This window comes from Chrysochloris asiatica, unplaced genomic scaffold (assembly GCF_000296735.1).
Source record: "Chrysochloris asiatica unplaced genomic scaffold, ChrAsi1.0 scaffold00098, whole genome shotgun sequence".
Taxonomy (NCBI): domain Eukaryota; kingdom Metazoa; phylum Chordata; class Mammalia; order Afrosoricida; family Chrysochloridae; genus Chrysochloris; species Chrysochloris asiatica.
The window spans coordinates 1909036-1929301 of record NW_006408616.1 but is presented as its reverse complement, the minus strand read 5'-3'; the positions used below and the strand labels follow the sequence as shown (position 1 = coordinate 1929301).

General features: G+C 38.1%; 1 protein-coding gene across 1 annotated transcript in view; it reads right to left on the bottom strand.

Annotated features, from left to right (window-relative positions):
* The window catches only part of ETNK1 (ethanolamine kinase 1), a 66985-nt gene that overhangs the window by 32389 nt on the left and 14330 nt on the right, over positions 1–20266 (bottom strand). The window contains exon 2 of the mRNA XM_006866947.1: positions 14118–14377. Within this exon, the coding sequence (XP_006867009.1) occupies positions 14118–14377 (260 nt within the window). The remainder of the gene's footprint in view (positions 1–14117; positions 14378–20266) is intronic.

Sequence of the window (20266 nt, the reverse complement as noted above, 5' to 3'; positions counted from 1 at the left end):
CACCTGACCCAAGCCATGGTATTTTCAATAACCTCATATGCATGTGGAAGCTGGACAGTGAATAAGGAAGACCGTAGAAGAACTGATGCTTTTGAGTTATGGTGTTGGAGGAGAATATTCAAAGTGCCATGGGCTGCCAAAAGAACCAATAGATCTGTTTTGGAAGAAGCACAGCCAGAGTGCTCCTTGGAGGCCAGGATGGCCAAACTTCATCTCTCATACTTTGGACATATTGTTAAGGAGGGACTAGTCGCTGAAGAAGGATATCATGTTTGGTAAGGTGGAGGGTCAGAGAAAGTAGCAGCATTGATGGACTCAAGCGTGGACACAATAGTGAGGCTGGCCCAGGATCGGGCAGAGTTTCGTTCCGCTGTGCATAAGGTCACTCTTATTTGGTAGCGACTCGGCACCTAACAACAACAATAAGGATTAAGGTTACCCCCACCAGCATACTAGAAATTACGTAGTTTTACACTGCGACATGGTCTGAGTCCAATATTTAAGAACGCTTTAGAAAACTTTGCTCTCTTATTCTGGATATTTCATCTGACTCACCACATCTGACCTCCACTTTGTGGGACTTGTGACTAATCACCTGGCATATGACCTGTCAATTTTGGTTCCTCAGCTCATAAAGTACGTGGCTTTCAAAAATCCTCCAAATTGACCTCTGAACAATGGACTTGGGGCTTTCCAGCCTCCACAATTTTGTTAGTCATTTCCTTAAGAGTTCTGTGAGACATTACAGTATATTGCAGATAACTGGGACATGAGAGATAGAAGGACTGGTGATGGAAATAAAGAATTATGGAGCTGTATAACATGTTGGAAAAGTCACACAACTGGGATATCTATAACCTATATCTCAAAGGCACTCTTGTCACTGTTGTGTGCTGTCAAGTTTGTTCCGACTCACAGCAACCCTGTATAGCATTTCAGAGAAGCACAACATTTTAGTTAGCAGTCCAGTGCTTCTCCTACATTGCACACCAGCACTCCTCATAGAGACTAACCTCATGATAATTTTTTTTAATTATTCACATAGATCTTAAATGCAAAATGTCACATAGGGAGGGAGTCGATAAATGAGTAGTTGTTGTTAAGTACCACTGAGTCAGTTCCAACTAATAGCGACCATGTATAGGATTTCCAAAAAGCAACTTCTGAGCTTGAATCGCTGTTGTTATGGTTCAAGACAATTTTTCAGTCTAGCACATTATCCTGCAACGCCACACCAGGATTCAAAGTAAATGTTATTATTAGTCTATTGTATAATCTTTGCCACAATCTGTCTGTCAGTTTGTCATACTATAGTGGTTTCCGTGTTGCTGTGATGCTAGAAGCTATAGCACCAGTATTTTAAATACAAGTAAGGTCATCCACGGGTCCCGGTGTGGCACAATGGGTTAATGCATTAGACTGCACAGTTGGTTTGAAATGCAAGGTTGGTGGTTTAAGCTCACCAGCTGCTCCTGAGAAACCCATATAGGGTCACTATGGGTGGGAACAGACTCAAAGGCACTTAACAACAACAACATTAACAACAATGTTAAATATCTATGATAAATAAATTATAAAGTTATTTGCTTTGTTTAAGATGGGCAATTAGATAATACATTTTGTTGCTGTTGTTAAGTACCATCAACTCGGTTCTGACTCATAGGGTCCTTGTATCAGGTTTCTACAGAGCATTTGGTGTTGCCAACCTTGTAATTAGCAGTCCAGTGTTTACCTTACAGCACACCACCAGGACTCCAGATAACATATAAGGAACAAACTTTGTATAAAAAGTAAAAATATGTTATTTAATATGTTATTTAGTACTTTCCTATGTAATCCAAAATTAGAACTGCAGCAATAGTAATAGTAATGTTGTTAAGTATCGTGGAGTCAGTTCTGACTCACAGTGACCCTACACAGGGTTTCTGAGGCTGTAAATCTTTACGGGAGCAGAATGCCTCATCTTTCTCCCGCGGAACTGCTGGTAGTTTCGAACTGCCAACCTTGAGGTTAGCAGCCCGATTTGTAACCACTACACTACCAGAGCTCCTTAGTAATAGTTGAGATAAATAGCTTCTTCAAAACTACTTAGTAAGTACAACAATTAACTTACCCTTCCAAAGACAATGATCATGCTTTAACGTCTATCTATCTTAGCACTCAGCACTTCTTGGAGGTACTTTAAAAATATTGATGATTAGTCATTATGTTGGCCACTGACTCAGAACTACATGTACAATTTACCATAAAAACAACAGATTCTCTCAACTTACAGTCAGCCCGGTTAAAATCAATCTTGGAATTTTGCAAATTTCATACAATAAGAATTTATAACAAAATTAATGTTTTATTACAAAAACAATTTGGCCATCCATTTGAAACAATGACTGCTCTTTGATGAGTAGGAAAGTCAAGCTTTGCTGAAATTTCTTCTCAAAGTCTAGAAGCCAGGTAAATTTCTACAGGTCTCAGAACTATTGGTCTTTTTCATTTTTGTAGCAAAATTTAACAAAAAAAGGAGGCTTACATAAAATACAAAACTCTTCATGAAAAATACTGCCCAACACCTATGAACTTAATACTTCACTTTGCTAAGATTTAAAAAAAAAAAAATCAAACCCATTTCAATAGAGTTGACCCTGACTCATAGTGACCCTATAAAGAACAAAGGAGAAGTGCCCCTCTGAGTTTTCAAGACTGTAAATCTTTACAGGAGCAGACAGCCTCATCATTCTCCCTCAGAGTGGCTGGTGGGTTCAAACTGCTGATCTTGCCAATGAGCAGCTCAATGAGTAGTAACCCATTATGCCACCAGGGGTCCTTAAGCAAAAAGATTTAAAAACTCAAGCAAGTCCTAATTGCAACCTTCAGACTCATTTGAAATGTTTGATAAACTGGTCTTGGGCAAAACATGCAATTTGTGAAACAACTGTTAAGAAATTAATAGGCTTTTAGACAATATGATTATTGTTGTTATTAAGTGTTGTTGAGTCAGATCCGACCCACAGTGATCCTTTACAGGGTTTCCCAGGAGCAGCTGGTGATTTTGAACAGCTAATGTTGCAGTTCAAACCGACTTTGCAGTTCAGTGCTTATGCATGCCACAGTGCTACACCAGGACTCCAAACATGATTAAAGCAGCTCAATTGTTTCCTATTAGTAAATTTTATATACAACAGGAAAAAAAAAATTCTAAAATTCCTAATAATTTAACAAGTCGTTAACGCCTCTGAACATACACATATGAAAGGTAATAGAAATTACTTAAAATAACAATCTTGGTTTTCACTCTACAGATTGGTCCTTCTATTTAGTCTCAATAAGTGACGCTGGCTATATTAAAACCACCGCAATGCTGCTTTTCCTGTACTTTATAAAGTTGTGCTTGAATACTGCAGTGTTGTTGACCATATCCTCCAATAATTCAGCTGCTATCGAGTCAGCCCCCGCCTCATAAAATAGTCACTAGTACTAAGTGCTCTCCCTCTTCAAAGGTTTTTAAGATTTAAAAGTACCATAATAATGTAAATTTTTTTCATTGAAATCCGTAATTCTAAATAATTTCATTTTTACATACTCCCTTTAAATTTTCACACAGCAAATTATTACCTGACTATAGTCACAGTTAAGCTTTATATTCTACTTTTTTCCAAAATCTTACTCAATGAGCCATTTGGCAGAATTTAAGACAATATTCAAAATTATCACTTTAATAATACTTCTTTATGCTAATATATTTTGTCTGTATTTGAATATAATGAATTTTGTTACTTGGCAGAACACCTTGTAATACATTAACTTTCCTTTATATATTGCCAAACTGATCTCCAAAAGGGAACACTGTTGTTGTTGTTGTTAAGCGCCATTCAGACAGTTTCAACATATAGCAACTCTATATAGGGTTTCCAAGGAGTGGCTGGTGAGTTTACACTTCCAAACTTGTGGTTCAAACTAACCTTGCGGTCCAGTGCTTTATTCCACAGAGCCACATCACTTCCTTAATCAGTTTAAGTTGATGTTTTTGTTGTTGTTGTTAGGTGCCATCGAGTCGGTACCGACCCATAGCGACCCTATGCACAACAGATCGAAACATTGTCTGATCCTGGGCCAAGCTCACTATTGTTGCCATGCTTGAGTCCATCGATGCTGCCACTTGGCCAATCTATCTCATTGGGGGTCTTCCTCTTTTTCTCTGACCCTCTACCTTACCAAACATGATATCCTTCTCCAGTGACTGGTCTCTCCTGATAATATGTCCAAAGTATGAGAGATGAAATTTGGGCATCTTGGCCTCCAAGGAGCACTCTGGCTGAACTTCTTCCAACACAGATCTGTTGGTACTTTTGGCAGTCCATGGCACTTTCAATATTCTCCTCCAACACCATAACTCAAAAGCATCCATTCTTCAACTGTCTTCCTTATTCACTGTCCAGCTTTCGCATGCATAGGAGGTGATTGAAAATACCAAGGCTTGGGTCAGGCGCACTTTAGTCCTCAAGCTGACATCTTTGCTCTTCAACACTTTAAAAAGGTCTTGTGCAGCAGATTTGCCCAATGCAATACGTCATTTGATCTCTTAACTGCTGCTTTCGTGAGTGTTGATAGTTGATCCTAGAAGAATGAAGTCCTTGACAGCCTCAATCTTTCCTTCGTTGATAAGAATGTTATTTACTGGTCCAGTGGTGAGGATTTTTGTTTTCTTTACATAGAGATAGAATTTGAAAAATAAAAATTCTAAAGTATTTGCATGACTTAGTAAGTTCAGGAAAGTACAAACAAAATAGATCATGATAAATTTATCTCAGTGGAATTACTAGTTAAGCATTAACTTGGTTCAACTGAACTCTGCCTTTACTTCTCCCATTCCCACAGCCTCCTCAACTCTTCCTCATCCTTTAATGCCCACTTCAAAAGGGATCTCTTGTTGAAAATTGCCTAATTTCCCACGTATACCCACAGTAAACTACCTGTAACTCCTTTGAAACACTTTTTTGTGCCTTTTTGTATATGATTTATTTTTCTAAGGTATTGCCTGTTACTCACTAAAAACTACTAGGAGAGCAGGAACTGTTAGAACTCTTTTCTTCCCCATGACTACATCAAACAGACATATGTGAAAGTCTTTTATATTCAAAATATATACCTCAATCAAAATACAATCTTGAAACTATGGTTGAACAAGCCTAAACAAAAGAGCAGTATGAACTTTGATCTAAAGCTCAAGCAACACTGACTAAAGGTACAATGAAATCAGTCTGGTTTGTTGGCTGCATATTAGGCTGACCTATCAATCAAGATTCCTGAAAGCACAAGAGTATTCAAACACTAAATATCATATAATGGCTCAAAACATGTTATCTAACTAAATTCAAATTGAAAATGTGGTGCAGTTATTATAAGGTATTGTCCTTCTACTCACAGACCTTCACTTTACGATGTGTTATGAATCCTAGCCCATAGTTTTGGTCCCATTTTTGAGTAAGGTATCTGTTATACTAATGAGGCAGGATTATGGTGGGATGTATCCTGAGTACCTGTCTTATAAGAGGGTATTACTCAAATCAGTACCCTTGATTTCTTTGGGGGCTGCCATCTTTTATATGGTGCTAAAAGTAAGATCTTCTTTCTTTGGGCCACTTGGCAAAGTTAGCTTTCTTGATCTGCATCTTGCATATAGCTTGTCTCCGTCTGGCCTCCAGTTCTTGGGACTTGAGCCAGCAAAATGACCTGATTTGCCAGTTTCCACAGCCATGAGAGTCAACAGCCCAATTTGGTGTAAATGAGGAGAATCCTCCAGACTGATGAACTATGGATTTGGGACTTGATGGCTTCCACAAACATGTGAACCATTTCCTTGATGGTTCATGAGTTCTGTGAGACTTTTCAACAAGTTGTGAAAGTCTGGGATGTGAAGGAGAATATTAAGACGAGGGTGCTGGTTGATATCATGGATTATGAAGTAGTATACTGCATTTTGGGAAAGTCAGACAACTGTGATATCTTTACTTTCTACTTCACATGAACCAGCCTTAGATAAATTATTCTTGCAAATAACAACCGACCCCCAACGAGCTGGACTGGCCAAGTGGCAGCATCAATGGACTCAAGCGTGGCAACAGTAGTGAGGTTGGCCCAGGATCGGGCAGTGTTTTGTTCTGCTGTGCATAAGGTTGCTGAGTAGGTACCGACTCGATGGCACCTAACAACAACAACAACAACAACATTAATTAATAAATCAAAAATTACTTTTTAAGTAGAAAAGTTAAGTAAGAATATTCCAGAATATAGAAAAGGAGAGAATACTCTTAAATTTGTTTTATAAAGTGAACATAATCCTGACATCAAAACCAAATAGAAACCACTAAAAAAGAAAACCATAGACCAATACCCCTCATTAAGGAGTCCTGGTTTGGCACTGTGGGCTAATGCGCTGGACTGCAAAGTCGGTTTGAACCGCAACGTTCGCGGTTCAAGCTCACCAACTGCTCCTTGGAAACCCTATAGGTGGGTTGCTATGGGTCGGAAGCAACCCAACGGCACTTAAGGACAACAAAACAACCTTTCATTGAAGAGCTCGGTGACTCCGTAAGATGAGCACAAGACTGTGAACCACAAGGGCTACAGTTTGAGTCCGCCAGCCACTCCTCGGAAGAAAGATGAGGCTTTCTGTTCCTATGATTTAAAGTCTTGGAAACCCTATACAGGGTCACTACAAGTCAGAACCAACTCAAAGGCACTTCATAACAATCACAACAACAACCCCTCATTAACAGAGACATAAAAATTCTCAAAAAAAAAAACCCTAGCCAAAAGAATCCAACATATAAAAAAATCATTAGAAATATATCATTACCAAGTGGAAATACAGGCATGTAAGGATCATTAAATATTAGAAAAATAATCGTCATAATCCACAGCATAAATAAAACAAAGAAGAACAACCACATGGTCACATTAATTGATATAGAAAAGGCACTTGGTAAAATCCAATACACTTTCCTGGTAGAAGCAGAATACAAGGGATATTATGCAGCATAAATAACAGCATACATACAAAAAGCACTGCCAACTGGTATGGCACTGAAGGATAAAGCACTGGACCACAAGGTTGGTTTGAACAAGATTGGCGGTTCAAACTCACCAGCCACTCCTTGGAAACCTATACAGGATCACTATGAATTGGACCCAACTTGACGGCACTTACTCACAACAACAACATACAAAAAGAACAGCCAAAATTAATCTTAATGGAGAGACTGAAAGTATTCTCATTGTGAACGGGAACTAAACAAGGATGGTCTTTATCACCATTCCTATTCAATACTGTATTGGAAGTCATAGCCAGAGCAGTAAGAAATGGATACGTTGTTGTTGTGAAGTGCCACTGAGTCGCTTCCAACCCAAAACAACCCTGTAAAGGGTTTCTGAGGAGTGGCTGGTCAGCTTGAAACACCGACCCTGCAGTTCAAATGGGTTTGCAGTCTGGTGCATTAACCCACAGTACCACACCAAGACTCCAAGAAATGGATATAAGACATACAAATTGGCAAAGAAGTAAAACTATCTCTGTTTGCATATGATAAGATTCTATACTTAGACTATCTCAAGCAAGAAAATTACTGAACAAATTGAAATAGAAATGTTGCAAAATACAAGATCAACATGCAAAAATCAATAGGATTCCTTTACACTAACCAAGAGAACTCAGAAAAGGAAATCAGGAAAACAGTACCATTTGCAATAGGCACCCAAGAGATGAAAATAGTTATGAATTAATTTAACCAGAGATACAAAAGACCTATACAAAGAAAACTACCAAATACTATTACAAAAAAAAAGAAAAGAAAACTACATCAGTGGAAAACTATACCAAGCTCAAGGACAGAAAGATCTAATGATAAAAATATTAATACTAACTAAAGTGATCTGTTGTTGTTGTGGTGTGCCGTGGAGTCGGTTCCAACTCAAAGCGACTGTGTACAGGGTTTCCGAGGCTGTAAATCTTTATGGGAGCAGAAAGCCTCATCTTTCTCCCATGAAACAGCTGGTAGTTTCGAACTGCTGACCATGTGATTAGCAGTCCAATTCATAACCACTACGCTACCAGAGCTACTACCTAAAATGATCTAAAGATGGAAGGAATACACAGAGTCATTGTAACAAAAGGAAATGGTTGATGTTCAACCATTTCAAGAGGTAGCATATGATCAAGAGACAATGATACTGAAGGAGGAAGTCCAAAGTGCACTGAAGGAATTGACAAAGAACAAGGCTCCAGGAATTGATGGAATAAAAATTGAAATCTTTCAAGAAAGTGAGGCAGCACTGGAGGCACTCATGCATCTAAGAAATTTGGAAGACAATTACCTGGCCCACTGACTGGAAGAGATCCATATCAATGCCCATTCCAAAGAGAGGTGACCAAACAGAATGCGGAAATCATCAGAAAATCTCTTTGATATCCCATGTAAGTAAAGCTTTACTAAAGGTAAAACAGAAACAGTTGCAATCATACACTGACAGAGAACCTCCAAAGGTTCAAGTCGGATTCAGAAGAGGCCATGGAACAAGGGATATCATTGCTGATGTCCGATGAATCTTGGCTGAAAGCAGAGAACTATCAGAAATACGTTTACCTGTACTTTATTGACTATGCAAAGGCTTTTGATTGTGTGCATCATGATAAGCTATGGACAACACTGCGAAGTATGAGTATTCCGGAACACTTAATTGTGCTCATCAGGAATCTGTACATGGACCAAGAGGCAGTTATTCGAACAGAACATGGGAACACTGAATGGTTTAAAATTAAGAAAGGTGTGTGACAGGGTTGTATTCTTTCACCATACTTATTCAACTGTATGCTGGGCAAATAATCCGAGAAGCTGGGTTATATGAAGATAAACATGGCATCAGGATTGGAGGAAGACTCATTAACAACCTGCGATATGCAGATGATACAACCTTGCTTGCTGAAAAATGAAGAAGACTTAAAATAATCAAGGTTTGGATTACATCGCAATGTAAAGAAAACAAAAATCCTCACCACTGGACCAGTAGACAACATTCTTATCAACGGAGAAAAGATTGAAGCTGTCAAGGACTTCATTCTTCTTGGATTGTCTATCAACCCTCAAGGAAGCAGCAGTCAAACGATCAAGCGACGTATTGCATTGGGCAAATCTGCTGCACAAGACCTTTTTAAGTGTTGAAGAGCAAAGATGTCAGCTTGAGGACTAAGGTGTGCCTGACCCAAGCCATGGTATTTTCAATCACCTCATATGCATGTGACAGCTGGACAATGAATAAGGAAGACCATAGAAGAATTGATGCTTTTGAGTATGGTATTAGGGGAGAATATTGAAAAGTGCCACAGGCTGCCAAAAGAACAAACAGATCTATGTATGAGAAGTGCAGCCAGAGTGCTCCTTGGAGGCCAGGATGGACAAACTTCGTCTCTCTTACTTCAGACATATTGTCAGGAGGGATTAGTCGCTGGAGAAAGATATCATGTTTGGTAAGGTGGAGGGTCAGAAAAAATGAGGAAGGCCCCCAGCGAGATAGACTAGCAAAGTGGCAGCATCAATGGGCTCAAGCATGGCAACAACTGTGAGGTTGGCCCTGGATCGGGCAGTGTTTCATTCTGTTGTGCATAGGGTCGCTATGGGTCAGTACTGACTCGATGGCACCTAACAACAACAAAAGTGACCTACAGATATAATGCAATCCCAGTCCAGATTTTATCATCAATCTTAAAAGAGATGGGAAAACTAATCACCAACACTGTACGGAACAGCGAGATCCCGGTAAGCAAAGCATTAATTAAAAAACAAAAACAAAGTAGGAGACTTCACATTTCCTGACCTCAAAGGATACCATAATCAAAACAGCCTGGTACTGGTACAATGACAGACACAGATCAATGCACAAGAATTGAGAACTGAGAAATAAATCCATCCACCTACAGACAGTTGATGATATTGGACAAAAGGTATTAAATGGTGAAGAGATGGTCTCTTTAACAAATTGTACTGACAAATTAGATATTCGTTTACAGAAAAAGGAAACAGGACTCATATCTCATGTCACATATAAAAATGAAATCATGATTGATCGAAGACCTACATGTATAAAGTAGGACTATAAAGTTCTTTATTGCAAAAATAGGGGCATAGCATAAATATACTATCAAACATAACTAAAAGCACACATACAGAAGATAAACCAGATGACTGATACCTTCCTAAAAATTAGACATTTAACAAGCATCAAAAGATTTCACCAAAAGAATAAGAAGAGAACCCAGAGTCTGGGAAAATACTTTTGGCATGACATATTAGGCAAGAGAGTAATCTCTACATTGTAAAGAAAACTACAACACTTCAACACAAAAGACAAATAATTCAATTTAAAAAATGGGCAGTGAACATGAACAGACACTTCACCAAAGACATTCAGGTAGCCAACGCACATGAAAAGATGTTTACTATCATTGTTGTTGTTGTTGTTGTTAAGTGCCGTCGAGTCAGTTCCGACCCATAGCGACCCTGGTACAGGGTTTCCGAGGGTGTAAATCTTTACGGGAGTAGAAAGCCTCATCTTTCTCCCGCGGAGCGGCTGGTAGGTTCGAACCGCTGACCTTAAGGTTCGCAGCCCGATTCGTAACCACTACGCTACCAGAGCTCCTTAGCCACTACTTTTGTTGTTAAGTGTCATCAAGTCAGTTCCAACTCATAGTAGCCCTGTATAAGGTTTTCGAGGAGCAGCCTGGTGGGTTTAAACCAACGACCTTGAGGTTAGCAGTACAGTGTTTATCCTACAAAGTCACACCAGGACTCCATTAGCCATGACATAGATACAAATCAAAACAATGAGATATCATCTCACCCCAGCATTAATAGCAGTTAAAAAAAAAATGTGCTATGTACAACAAATAAACTGATTTGATCAACTGTAAAACACAATATTATAGTGGGACCTTCTAGAGCTAGCAGCAATACTAGTCTCATGGTAACACAACCTGCACAGTTGCAGACGGCTATACATTTATGAAGGCTCCACACTAGGTTTAGTGTTTATTGTCACTATCTTGATTCTTAATTATTTTTAACAAAGAATCCCAAGTTTTTTGGACTGGGCCCTACAAATTATGCTCAGCCCTACCTACAGTATTTTACAAGACTCCCTATGAAAGACTATTAAAACTATGACTTTACTTTTGTGTAAGTACGTGTTAAGTGTTTTTCATTATCTATCCAACAAATGCTGATGAGGATGAGTAGAGAACTGGAATCTTCATACACTGCTCATGGGATTACATAATGCTGCAAGTATGATGCTTCCTTAAAAAATTGGAAATATACCATATTTCCATATAACTTATATTATATATACTATATAATTCAGCAATTCCTCTACTTAGCATATATTCTAGACAAGTAAGAGCCATGACATGGATAGATGCAGCACTACTCATAATAGCTGAAAGATAGGAACAATCTAAATGCCCATCAATGATAGAATGGATGAACAAACTATGGTACATACACACAATGGAATATTCCACAATTCTAAAGAACAATGATGAACACCTTATATCATGGGTGAACCTGGAGGACATTATGCAGAGTGAAATTAGTCACAAAAGAACAAATATTGTATGAGCCTACTTTTACAGAGGAGTCCTGGTGTAGCACCATAGGATAAGCACTGGACTGCTAACCTACAAGGTCGGAGGTTCACACCCAGCAGCTAGCTGCTCATTGGAAACCCCATAAAGGGTCACTATGAGTCAGAACCAACTTGACAGCACTTAATAACAACTAATTTTTAAAGTACAGAAAAAGTGAAACATTCTTGGATGGTTACTAGGAGTGAAGCAAGAGAGAGCAAATAGCTAACTAGAAGCTTGTTGTTGTTGTTGCTGTTGGGTGTGCCATTGAGTCAGTTTCAATTCATAGCGACCCTACGCACAAAAGTACAAACACTGTCTGGTCTTGCACCAGCCTCACAATTGTTGTTCTGTTTGAACCATAGTTGTTGCCACAGTGTCATTCAGTCTTGTTTGGAGTCTTCCTCATTTTCAGTTACCCTCCACAGTAGAGGGGTGGTGGTGGTGGCTGTGCTGTCAAGTCAGGTCCGATTCAAAGCAAGCCTGTACAGGGTTTCTGAGGAGTGGGTGGTTGGTTTGAACTGCCAACCTATCAGTTAGCAGTCTAGTGTTTATCCTACAGCACCACACCAGGATTCCTAACTAGAGGGTGTTATTGTGGTTAAGTGCCATCAAGTTAGTTTCTGAGGAGTGGCTGGTGGGTTTGAATTGCCAAGCTTACAGTTAGTAAGTAGTCCAGTGCTCATCCTACAGTGCCACAATAGAGGATAAACACATATGAATTTGGGTAAAACAGAAAGCAACATACAATAAGACAGAGGTCAGCAAAAATAATCAAGACAAAGGAAGATAATGAGAGCAGAAGAAGAGTTAAAGGCAACAGAGTTAAACACTATTATATACAATAATAATAACCTACAAATGGATGAACAGACATTCAAGTCAAAGACAGATGAAAATGCGAAAGGGACTACACCCACAAATGTATATAGATTTGACAGAGGATTGTTTTATATATGTAGTTACATATGCTGCAAACATCCATACATAGTCGAATATACAGGGAGCAAATTTATACATAACCAAACGCCATGAGGGATTGAGTCACTGTAGAAATTACCAGTGAATTGGAATACGAAGATTGAGATGTTAGTGGTATTTCTAGTACTAAGTGGTGATATAATTTTGGGCAAGTCATTAAGTTTTGGATCCACATTATGTCTAATGGACTGTAGTAGTCCTGTGCTTCTTTTTAACATTAGTAAACTGTGACTCTTATGCCAGTCTTGGTGGTGGTGGTTGTGTGCCAGTCTTAGGGTACAATTATTTTCCATGTAATTAATCACCAATGCATTTATCAATCTTTTTTTTTTTCAATATGTGCCTATAGTTTTACATGAACGTTAAAGTATTAATAACAATACATACTTGGATTTAAATAGCATTGTCTGTTCAAAATAAAATAACAAAAGTGAGAAAGAAAAAAAAAAGTTTGTGAGGGGCCATCTAAGGTACAACTATTGGTCTTTCCCCATCCAGAACAAAGACAAGTAAAAAAAATTAACGACACATGGAAACAATTAGTCCATAGGACTATGGACCATGTAACCTCAGCCTCCACAACCTAGAGAACAGAACAACAAGATGATGCCTGGTTACTACTACAGACTCTTCTGAGAAAGGTCATATTACAAGGTTCTGGGTAGACTGAGAAAGAGCCCTGGTGGCACAGCGGATTATAAGATCAGCCAGTCTAATCCATCAGCCACTTGATCCATGGGAGAAAGAAGAGGCTTTTTGCTCATGTAAAGATTTATAGCCTCAGAAATTCTACATATAGTCACTATGAGTCAGAATCAACCCTATGGCAGTGGGTTTGGATACAGTGGGAGAAAAATGTGAAACTAAGCTCCTAACCATAAAAAAATTTTTAAACCAAGCTTACTTTTCAGATAGAGACTGGTAGAACCCTGAGACTATGGTTCTTGGTCACCCGTCATGCCTGGATCTGAACTTATCACCCTCATGGCTCAATTTTCAGACAGACAAAACATAGGTCTACAAAATGAACAGTAACACTAGGGAAGTGCACACTCCTTAGAACAATCAACAATTTGAGATCAAAAGGGCAGCATTTGTGCAAGGACAAAATTCAGAAGGCAGAAAAAATTTTGAAGAGGAGTCAACATGGGAAACACAAAGTAGAAGAGGGACAAATGATGTCACATTGTGGGAATTGCCATCAATGACAAAAACAAAATGTATATAAATTATTGAATGAAAAACTGATTTCCTCTGTAAACCTTTGCCAGATTCACAAAAAAATTAATAAAAAAAAAAAAAGAAAGCCATTTCAGTTGTGGCATAAATTGCGCTTAAAGATCTCAGAACATTACACTAAAAAAAAAACCGAAAACATTAAACAGCACTAACAGCATATGAGAAACATTAACTTACTGCACTTAGTATTTTCAAACTGAAAAATTGTTGGGAAAAAGCAATGTACCTGAAAATGGCTGGGTTGCAAACATGTTTTGTATCCAATGCTTCTCCCTGTATAAATTCATAGCATAGTCCATTGTTGAAGGTACAGTAGAGTTGTGGTGCACAGCCATGTGCCTGCAACACTCGAAAACTCTTCACTTCCTCATCTCGATCAACTAACAGCTCAGTCTTATTTCCATAAATTCTCACCAGGACAACATCCTCCATTGTATTACCCACATAACAGCCAATAAGTTTATTTGTGATTCCATCTGTGAAGAGCTGCCAAAAGAAAGAAGAAAAGGCAATTATGTATTTGTAGGGAACAGAACAGGAGATGGTAATTAAAACAACATACACCTTTTTTTTTTTTTTTCAGAGACAAAGGGCTTTATTATATGCAGAATCGTAAGCAACATGAAATTCATGTTTGTCTCAGTTCCCCTTGCTTCTCAAATCCCACAGGGGCAATACAGTGTGACCTAGGTGAACACTCACAGTCAGTGGGGTTGTATCCAGCTGAGAATCTTTATATTGGACTATAAGCAAAACTGCTCAAAACATACATACTTTTAATATAAAAGTTTATATAAAAATTTTGTCTAGTACATCTATAATCTAAATTCTAAATTTAAGCAAAAATGAATGCTAAAATTAAACATGCCTCCCTTAATGACTGCAAACGAAAGTGAAAGCTAGTTTTAACATGTCACCTTTAATTCCTATAACATCATGTCTTACTTGGTCCAATAGTGTTAACCATTCGCTTTGTTTCCAACCTTTGGTTACTTTTTAATATATTTATTTATAATCCCTATATTAGCAGTTTCTGTGAAGTCCTGAAGGATAGAAGCAACACTCTGCTCCCTCTCCATACATGCAAAGGCATATATGTGCAAGCACATCACACTACCATCTTGTTTTTAATCTGTCTTACAAATTGGACTACAGCACATGATTTCATTTGAACAAAAGGTCCAAAATCACTGAAAAAAGATTCAAAATCACTGATCTAAATCATCCTCTGGGTCACATTCACTTCTAACCAAGAAGTAACAAGATTAGATTCACACTTCTACCAAAAATTTAAAAAAAAAAAAAAAGCTAACAAAATGTGCAAAACAATAAATTTTCAAGAAAGTGAATATCAGTTCACAAAAAACAATATTCCTAGAGATGGGAACAAATGAAGTGAGCTCCATGACTGTCTCAGCTTAATATCTTGAAAGAAGCCCAAGTGTAGACAGAGGCAGACTCCTTGAACTGAAGAAATTAAACAAGAGTCTAAAGACACTAAGACAGCTATAGTTTATACAGCAGACTACTGAAGCAGAGAAAGAGAAGTTTTAAGTATCCAATTGAGTAATGGGCAGAGAATACTGACTGCTCATGTATTTGAGGAAACTATCCCAGGGCAAAAAAAAACTACCCCATTCAAAAGAATGATAGGAAACAGTGCCAGATATCAAGATCTTTAGCAAAGCTCAAAATTAATCAAGACAGTGGAGTACCAGTCAAACAAAAGACAAAAAAATAAAATATAGAAAAGAACTGAATTCATAAACAGAGCCATAGACATTGCCACTTGACTTATAATACACATTGGTACTAAAATGGAAAAAACGCTGACCTTTCCAATAAATAATACTGAATTAACTGTTAAGTCATATGGAAAAAAATAAATTATGGCCCTTCTACCTCAAACCTCAAAAACCCTATACAGGGTCGCTATGAGTCTGTACCGACTCGACAGCACTAAACAATAACAACCTTATACAAAATCAATTCCAGATGGTTTGCAAATCTAAATAAAAAACAGAGCAATAGAAGCACGCACGAGGGAAAAGCTTCATGACTTTGGGGTAAGAAGAGATCTCTTAAACATTTAAAAGACAAAACTAAAAATTTTTTATATTATCAACTAGTCTTAAGAGTGTTGCTGCTGTTTAGTGCCGTTGAGTCAATTCTGACCCATAGCATCCCTGTATAGGATTTCCGAGGAGCAACCGGTGAGCTTCCAGTTCAAAGTGACTTTGCAGTCCAGCACAATTTTAAAGTAGGAGGAAATAAATACAGAAGGCATCCAAACAACCAGTACACATAGAAAAAATGCACAACTTCATTATTTATCAGGAGAATGCAAATTAAATATTCAGTGAGATATTCGTAATACACAACAAAGTAACAGTATGAAGACCGACAATACCACCAGGTGTTGGTAAGGATCTACTTAAACTGAAATGCTCACATACTGGTATTAGAGGTATAAGTTGGCACAAGCATTTTAGAAACCAAAGTATTTAATAAGGCTGAAAATACATACAAGTCTAATTTCAGCTATTTTCACCTAATAAAAAAGTGTGTGTGTATATAATATATATGTTGTTGTTGTTGTTATGTGCCGTGGAGTCGGAACCGACTCATAGCGACCCTGTACAGGGTTTCCGAGGGTGTAAATCTTTACGGGAGTAGAAAGCCTCCTCTTTCTCCCGCGGAGCAGCTGGTAGTTTCGAACTGCTGACCTTGCGGTTCACAGCCCGAGTCGTAACCATATATATATATATATACACACACGTATATATATTCACCAAAAGGTATATATACAGGATTGTTCATAGCATAATTTTAATAGTCAAAAAGTGAAAACCCCAGTGCTATCAACAGAAAGTACACGGAGGTATGTTCTTACAAAAAAAACCATGAAAATGAACTGTAAGCATACTTAACATTTATGCATATCTCAAACAAAAACTTTGAAATCATATTGCATATGATTTCCTTCAAAAAAAATCCAAAGAGAAACAAAACAATACCATCTCACCTACCAACTATCTCATCTTAGTTATCTAGTGCTGCTATACCATAAACACCACAAGTGTATGACATAAGAGAAATTTATTCTCAGAGTTTAGGAGGCTAGGAGTCCAGATTCAGAGTGCTGTCTATTTTTGTTGTTGTTAGGTACTTCTCGTGTTGCTAGCAACCCTATGCACAACAGGAGGAGATACTGCTTAGTCTGCCATCCTTACAAATTGTTGTGAAGCTTGAGTCCACAGCTATTGTCAGAGGTCTTCCTCCTAACATTTTACCAAGCATAATGTCCTTCTCTAGGGAATGGTCTATCCTGATAATTTGACAAAGTCTCACCATCCTTGCCCTGAGGAGTATTCAGGCTATACTCTTCCAACATAGACCTATTTGTTCTCTGGCAGTCCATGGTACTGTCAATATTTTTCTCCAATGGCATAACTCAAATGTATCAATTCTTCTATGGTCTTCCTTATTCACTGCCCAACTTGGACTGCTTGAGTCAGGACTACCTTAGTCCTCAAGATGATTATCTTTGCTCTTGAAGACTTAAAAGAGCTTTTGTGCAGCAAATTTGCCTAGGGTAGTAAGTCATTTGATTTCTTGACTAATGCTTCTAGGAGTATTGATTGTGGATCCAAACAAAATGAAGTTTTAACAATGTCAATCTGTTCTCCGTTTATCATGATGTTATTTACTGATCCTGTTTTGAGGATTTTTTTTTTCCTTACTCAGAGTTATAGTCCATACTGAAGCTATAGTCTTTGATCTTAATCATTATTTTAAGTCCTCTTGCTTTCAGAAAGCATGGTTGTATCATCTGTATATCACAGATTGTTAATGAGTCTTCCTCTAATCCTGATGCCATTCTCTTAATATAATCTAGCTTCTCATATTATTTGCTCAGCGTACAGATTAAGTAAATATGGTGAAAGAATACAGCCCTGTCACATACCTTTCCTATTTCTAAACCATTCATTGTTCTCTTGTTCTGCTTGCTCCTCTCTTTATGTCTCGTAAAATAAAAGGTATTTTAGGCCATACCCAGGGAAATCCCTTACATCTTTTTAGGGCTGTGATGTGATTAAAGGAGTCCTGGTGTGGCACTGTGGGTTAATAAACTGGACTGCAAAGTCGTTTGAACCTTAAAGTCGGCAATTCAAGCTCACCAGTTTCACCTCAGAAACCCTATACAGGGTCAGAACCGACTCAACAACAATTAACAACAGCTCCACCCTTAATCCTCTTACGACTGGTTTATCACATGATGGAGGATCATTACATAACTGCCAGATTATATCATTATATAACTGCCAAACCACTGAGAATCATGGCCTAGTCAAGCTAACACAGATTTTGGGAGGACAATTCAATCAATGACACTCGTGATCCTACATTTCACATTTATGATAATAGTAAACACCTTATCTACGTGGGTGAGTCAAAAATTATCTGCACTTCTGGCTGTAAAATTTTACTCAACTTTTAAAAAAGACAAATACAGCATTTTTCTACATAATCTCTTTGCTTTTCAATACACTTTGGCCATCTGTCAACCAGCTTTCATATTCCCTTATTAAAAAAATGTTTTAGGTGCTGTTGGTTAATGTGCTGGACTGCAAAGTCAGCTTGAACCGCAAGGCCGGCAGTTCAAGCTTACCAGCTGTTCCTCGGAAACTCTATACAGGGTCACTATGGGTCAGAACCGACTCAACGGCACTTAACCAACTCAACAACATGAGCCATGAATGCACCACTGACTTCACTTCTTCACCAGAGGTGAATCTTCATCCTCAAAGGGCTACCTTCAAGAAACCAAACAGGTGAAAGTCTGATTGAGTAAGATCAAGACTATAGGGAGAATGCTTTAACACCTCAAAATGACGTTTTTGCACAGTGTCGACAGTGTAGGCAAAGGAGTGTGGATGTGCATTGTCATGCAAGATCACAATGCCCTTGGATAGTAGTCCTGTGCGTTTAAAAGTTTAGGCTTTAGTGAGCATCTCACTGCAGTAAGCACTGTTGATTATTGACCCTTTTTCCTGATACTGTTCCAATACTAGCCCTTGAGAATCCCAGAAAGCTGTAAACATCAATTTTCCAGCTGATAGTTGGCTTTTGAACTTTTTCTTGGTCGGTGATTCGAGGCTATTTCCATTCTATACTCTGCCGTTTACTCTCAGGCTCCTAGTAATGAATCCATGTTCTCATCACTAGTAACGATTTTCTTAAAGAAACTTTTGCCTTCCTTCATATCAGTCCAATTTTATTTGCAGATGTCCAAATGCTTCTGTTTATGCTCTTTTGTGAGTTGTTTCAGTACTCATCTCACACAAACTTTTTGAAACCTTAATCTGTTGTGGATTATTTCATAGGCAGAGCCAGGGCTAATTTGCAAATGACCTGCCATATAATCCACTGTTACTGGTCTATTTGACAAATCATTTCGTAAGCTCAATGTTGTCATCAACCATGGATGTGGATGGGGCTTTTACTATAATCAGAGTGTGGATAATTTTTGACTCACCCTCGTATTTTTCTCATTAATGATGTACATCTGGAAATAACAAACACCAAGGGATAAAGTGAGAAAAATGCTGACTGGGATAATTATGTGTAACTTGGCTGGGTCATGATTCTCAGTGGTTTAGCAGTTAGGTAGTGATGTAGCCATCCTTCATTTTTGCATAAAGCCCATTTTCTCATAACAACCTCATCTTTGGAACTTAACCATATCAACAAGTGAGGAATGGTAAGACATAAGAAATCAGGATGGGAGTAACCCTTAGTAGGAGAAAGGGATGAATGATGACTTAAAGAGAACACAGGAGAGACAATTCTAGGATATTAAAGCATGTTTCCAGATTAAAATATTTGTTACATGGATGTGTTCACTTTGTAGCATAATCCATCAAATTCTGTACTTCAGATTTGTGCACTTTTCTTTACATAGCATATCAACAAGTTTATTTCCAAAAATTAATTTTCACCAAAGATTCAGATCAGGAAGAATGTACTTCCACTTTAACCTTTTCATTATCTTCACCTTAAAGAAAAAATTCCCTAAAGTTTTCAAACTGAAAAGAAATAGAGGTACTTAGGATTTGTCGGTGTTGTTGTTGTTGTTATGAGCCATCGAGTCTGTTTCCACTCATAGCGACCCTACATAGGGTTTCCAAGGCTGTAAATCTTTACTGGAGCAGAAAGTCTCATCTTTCTCCCACGGAACAGCTGGTAGTTTCAAACTGCTGCCCTTGCGGCTCGCAGCCCAATTCATAACCACTATGCTACCTGAGCTATATATAACAGAGGTACTTTACATATTAAAAAGTACTATATATATAAAATGTCCTTTGAATTTTG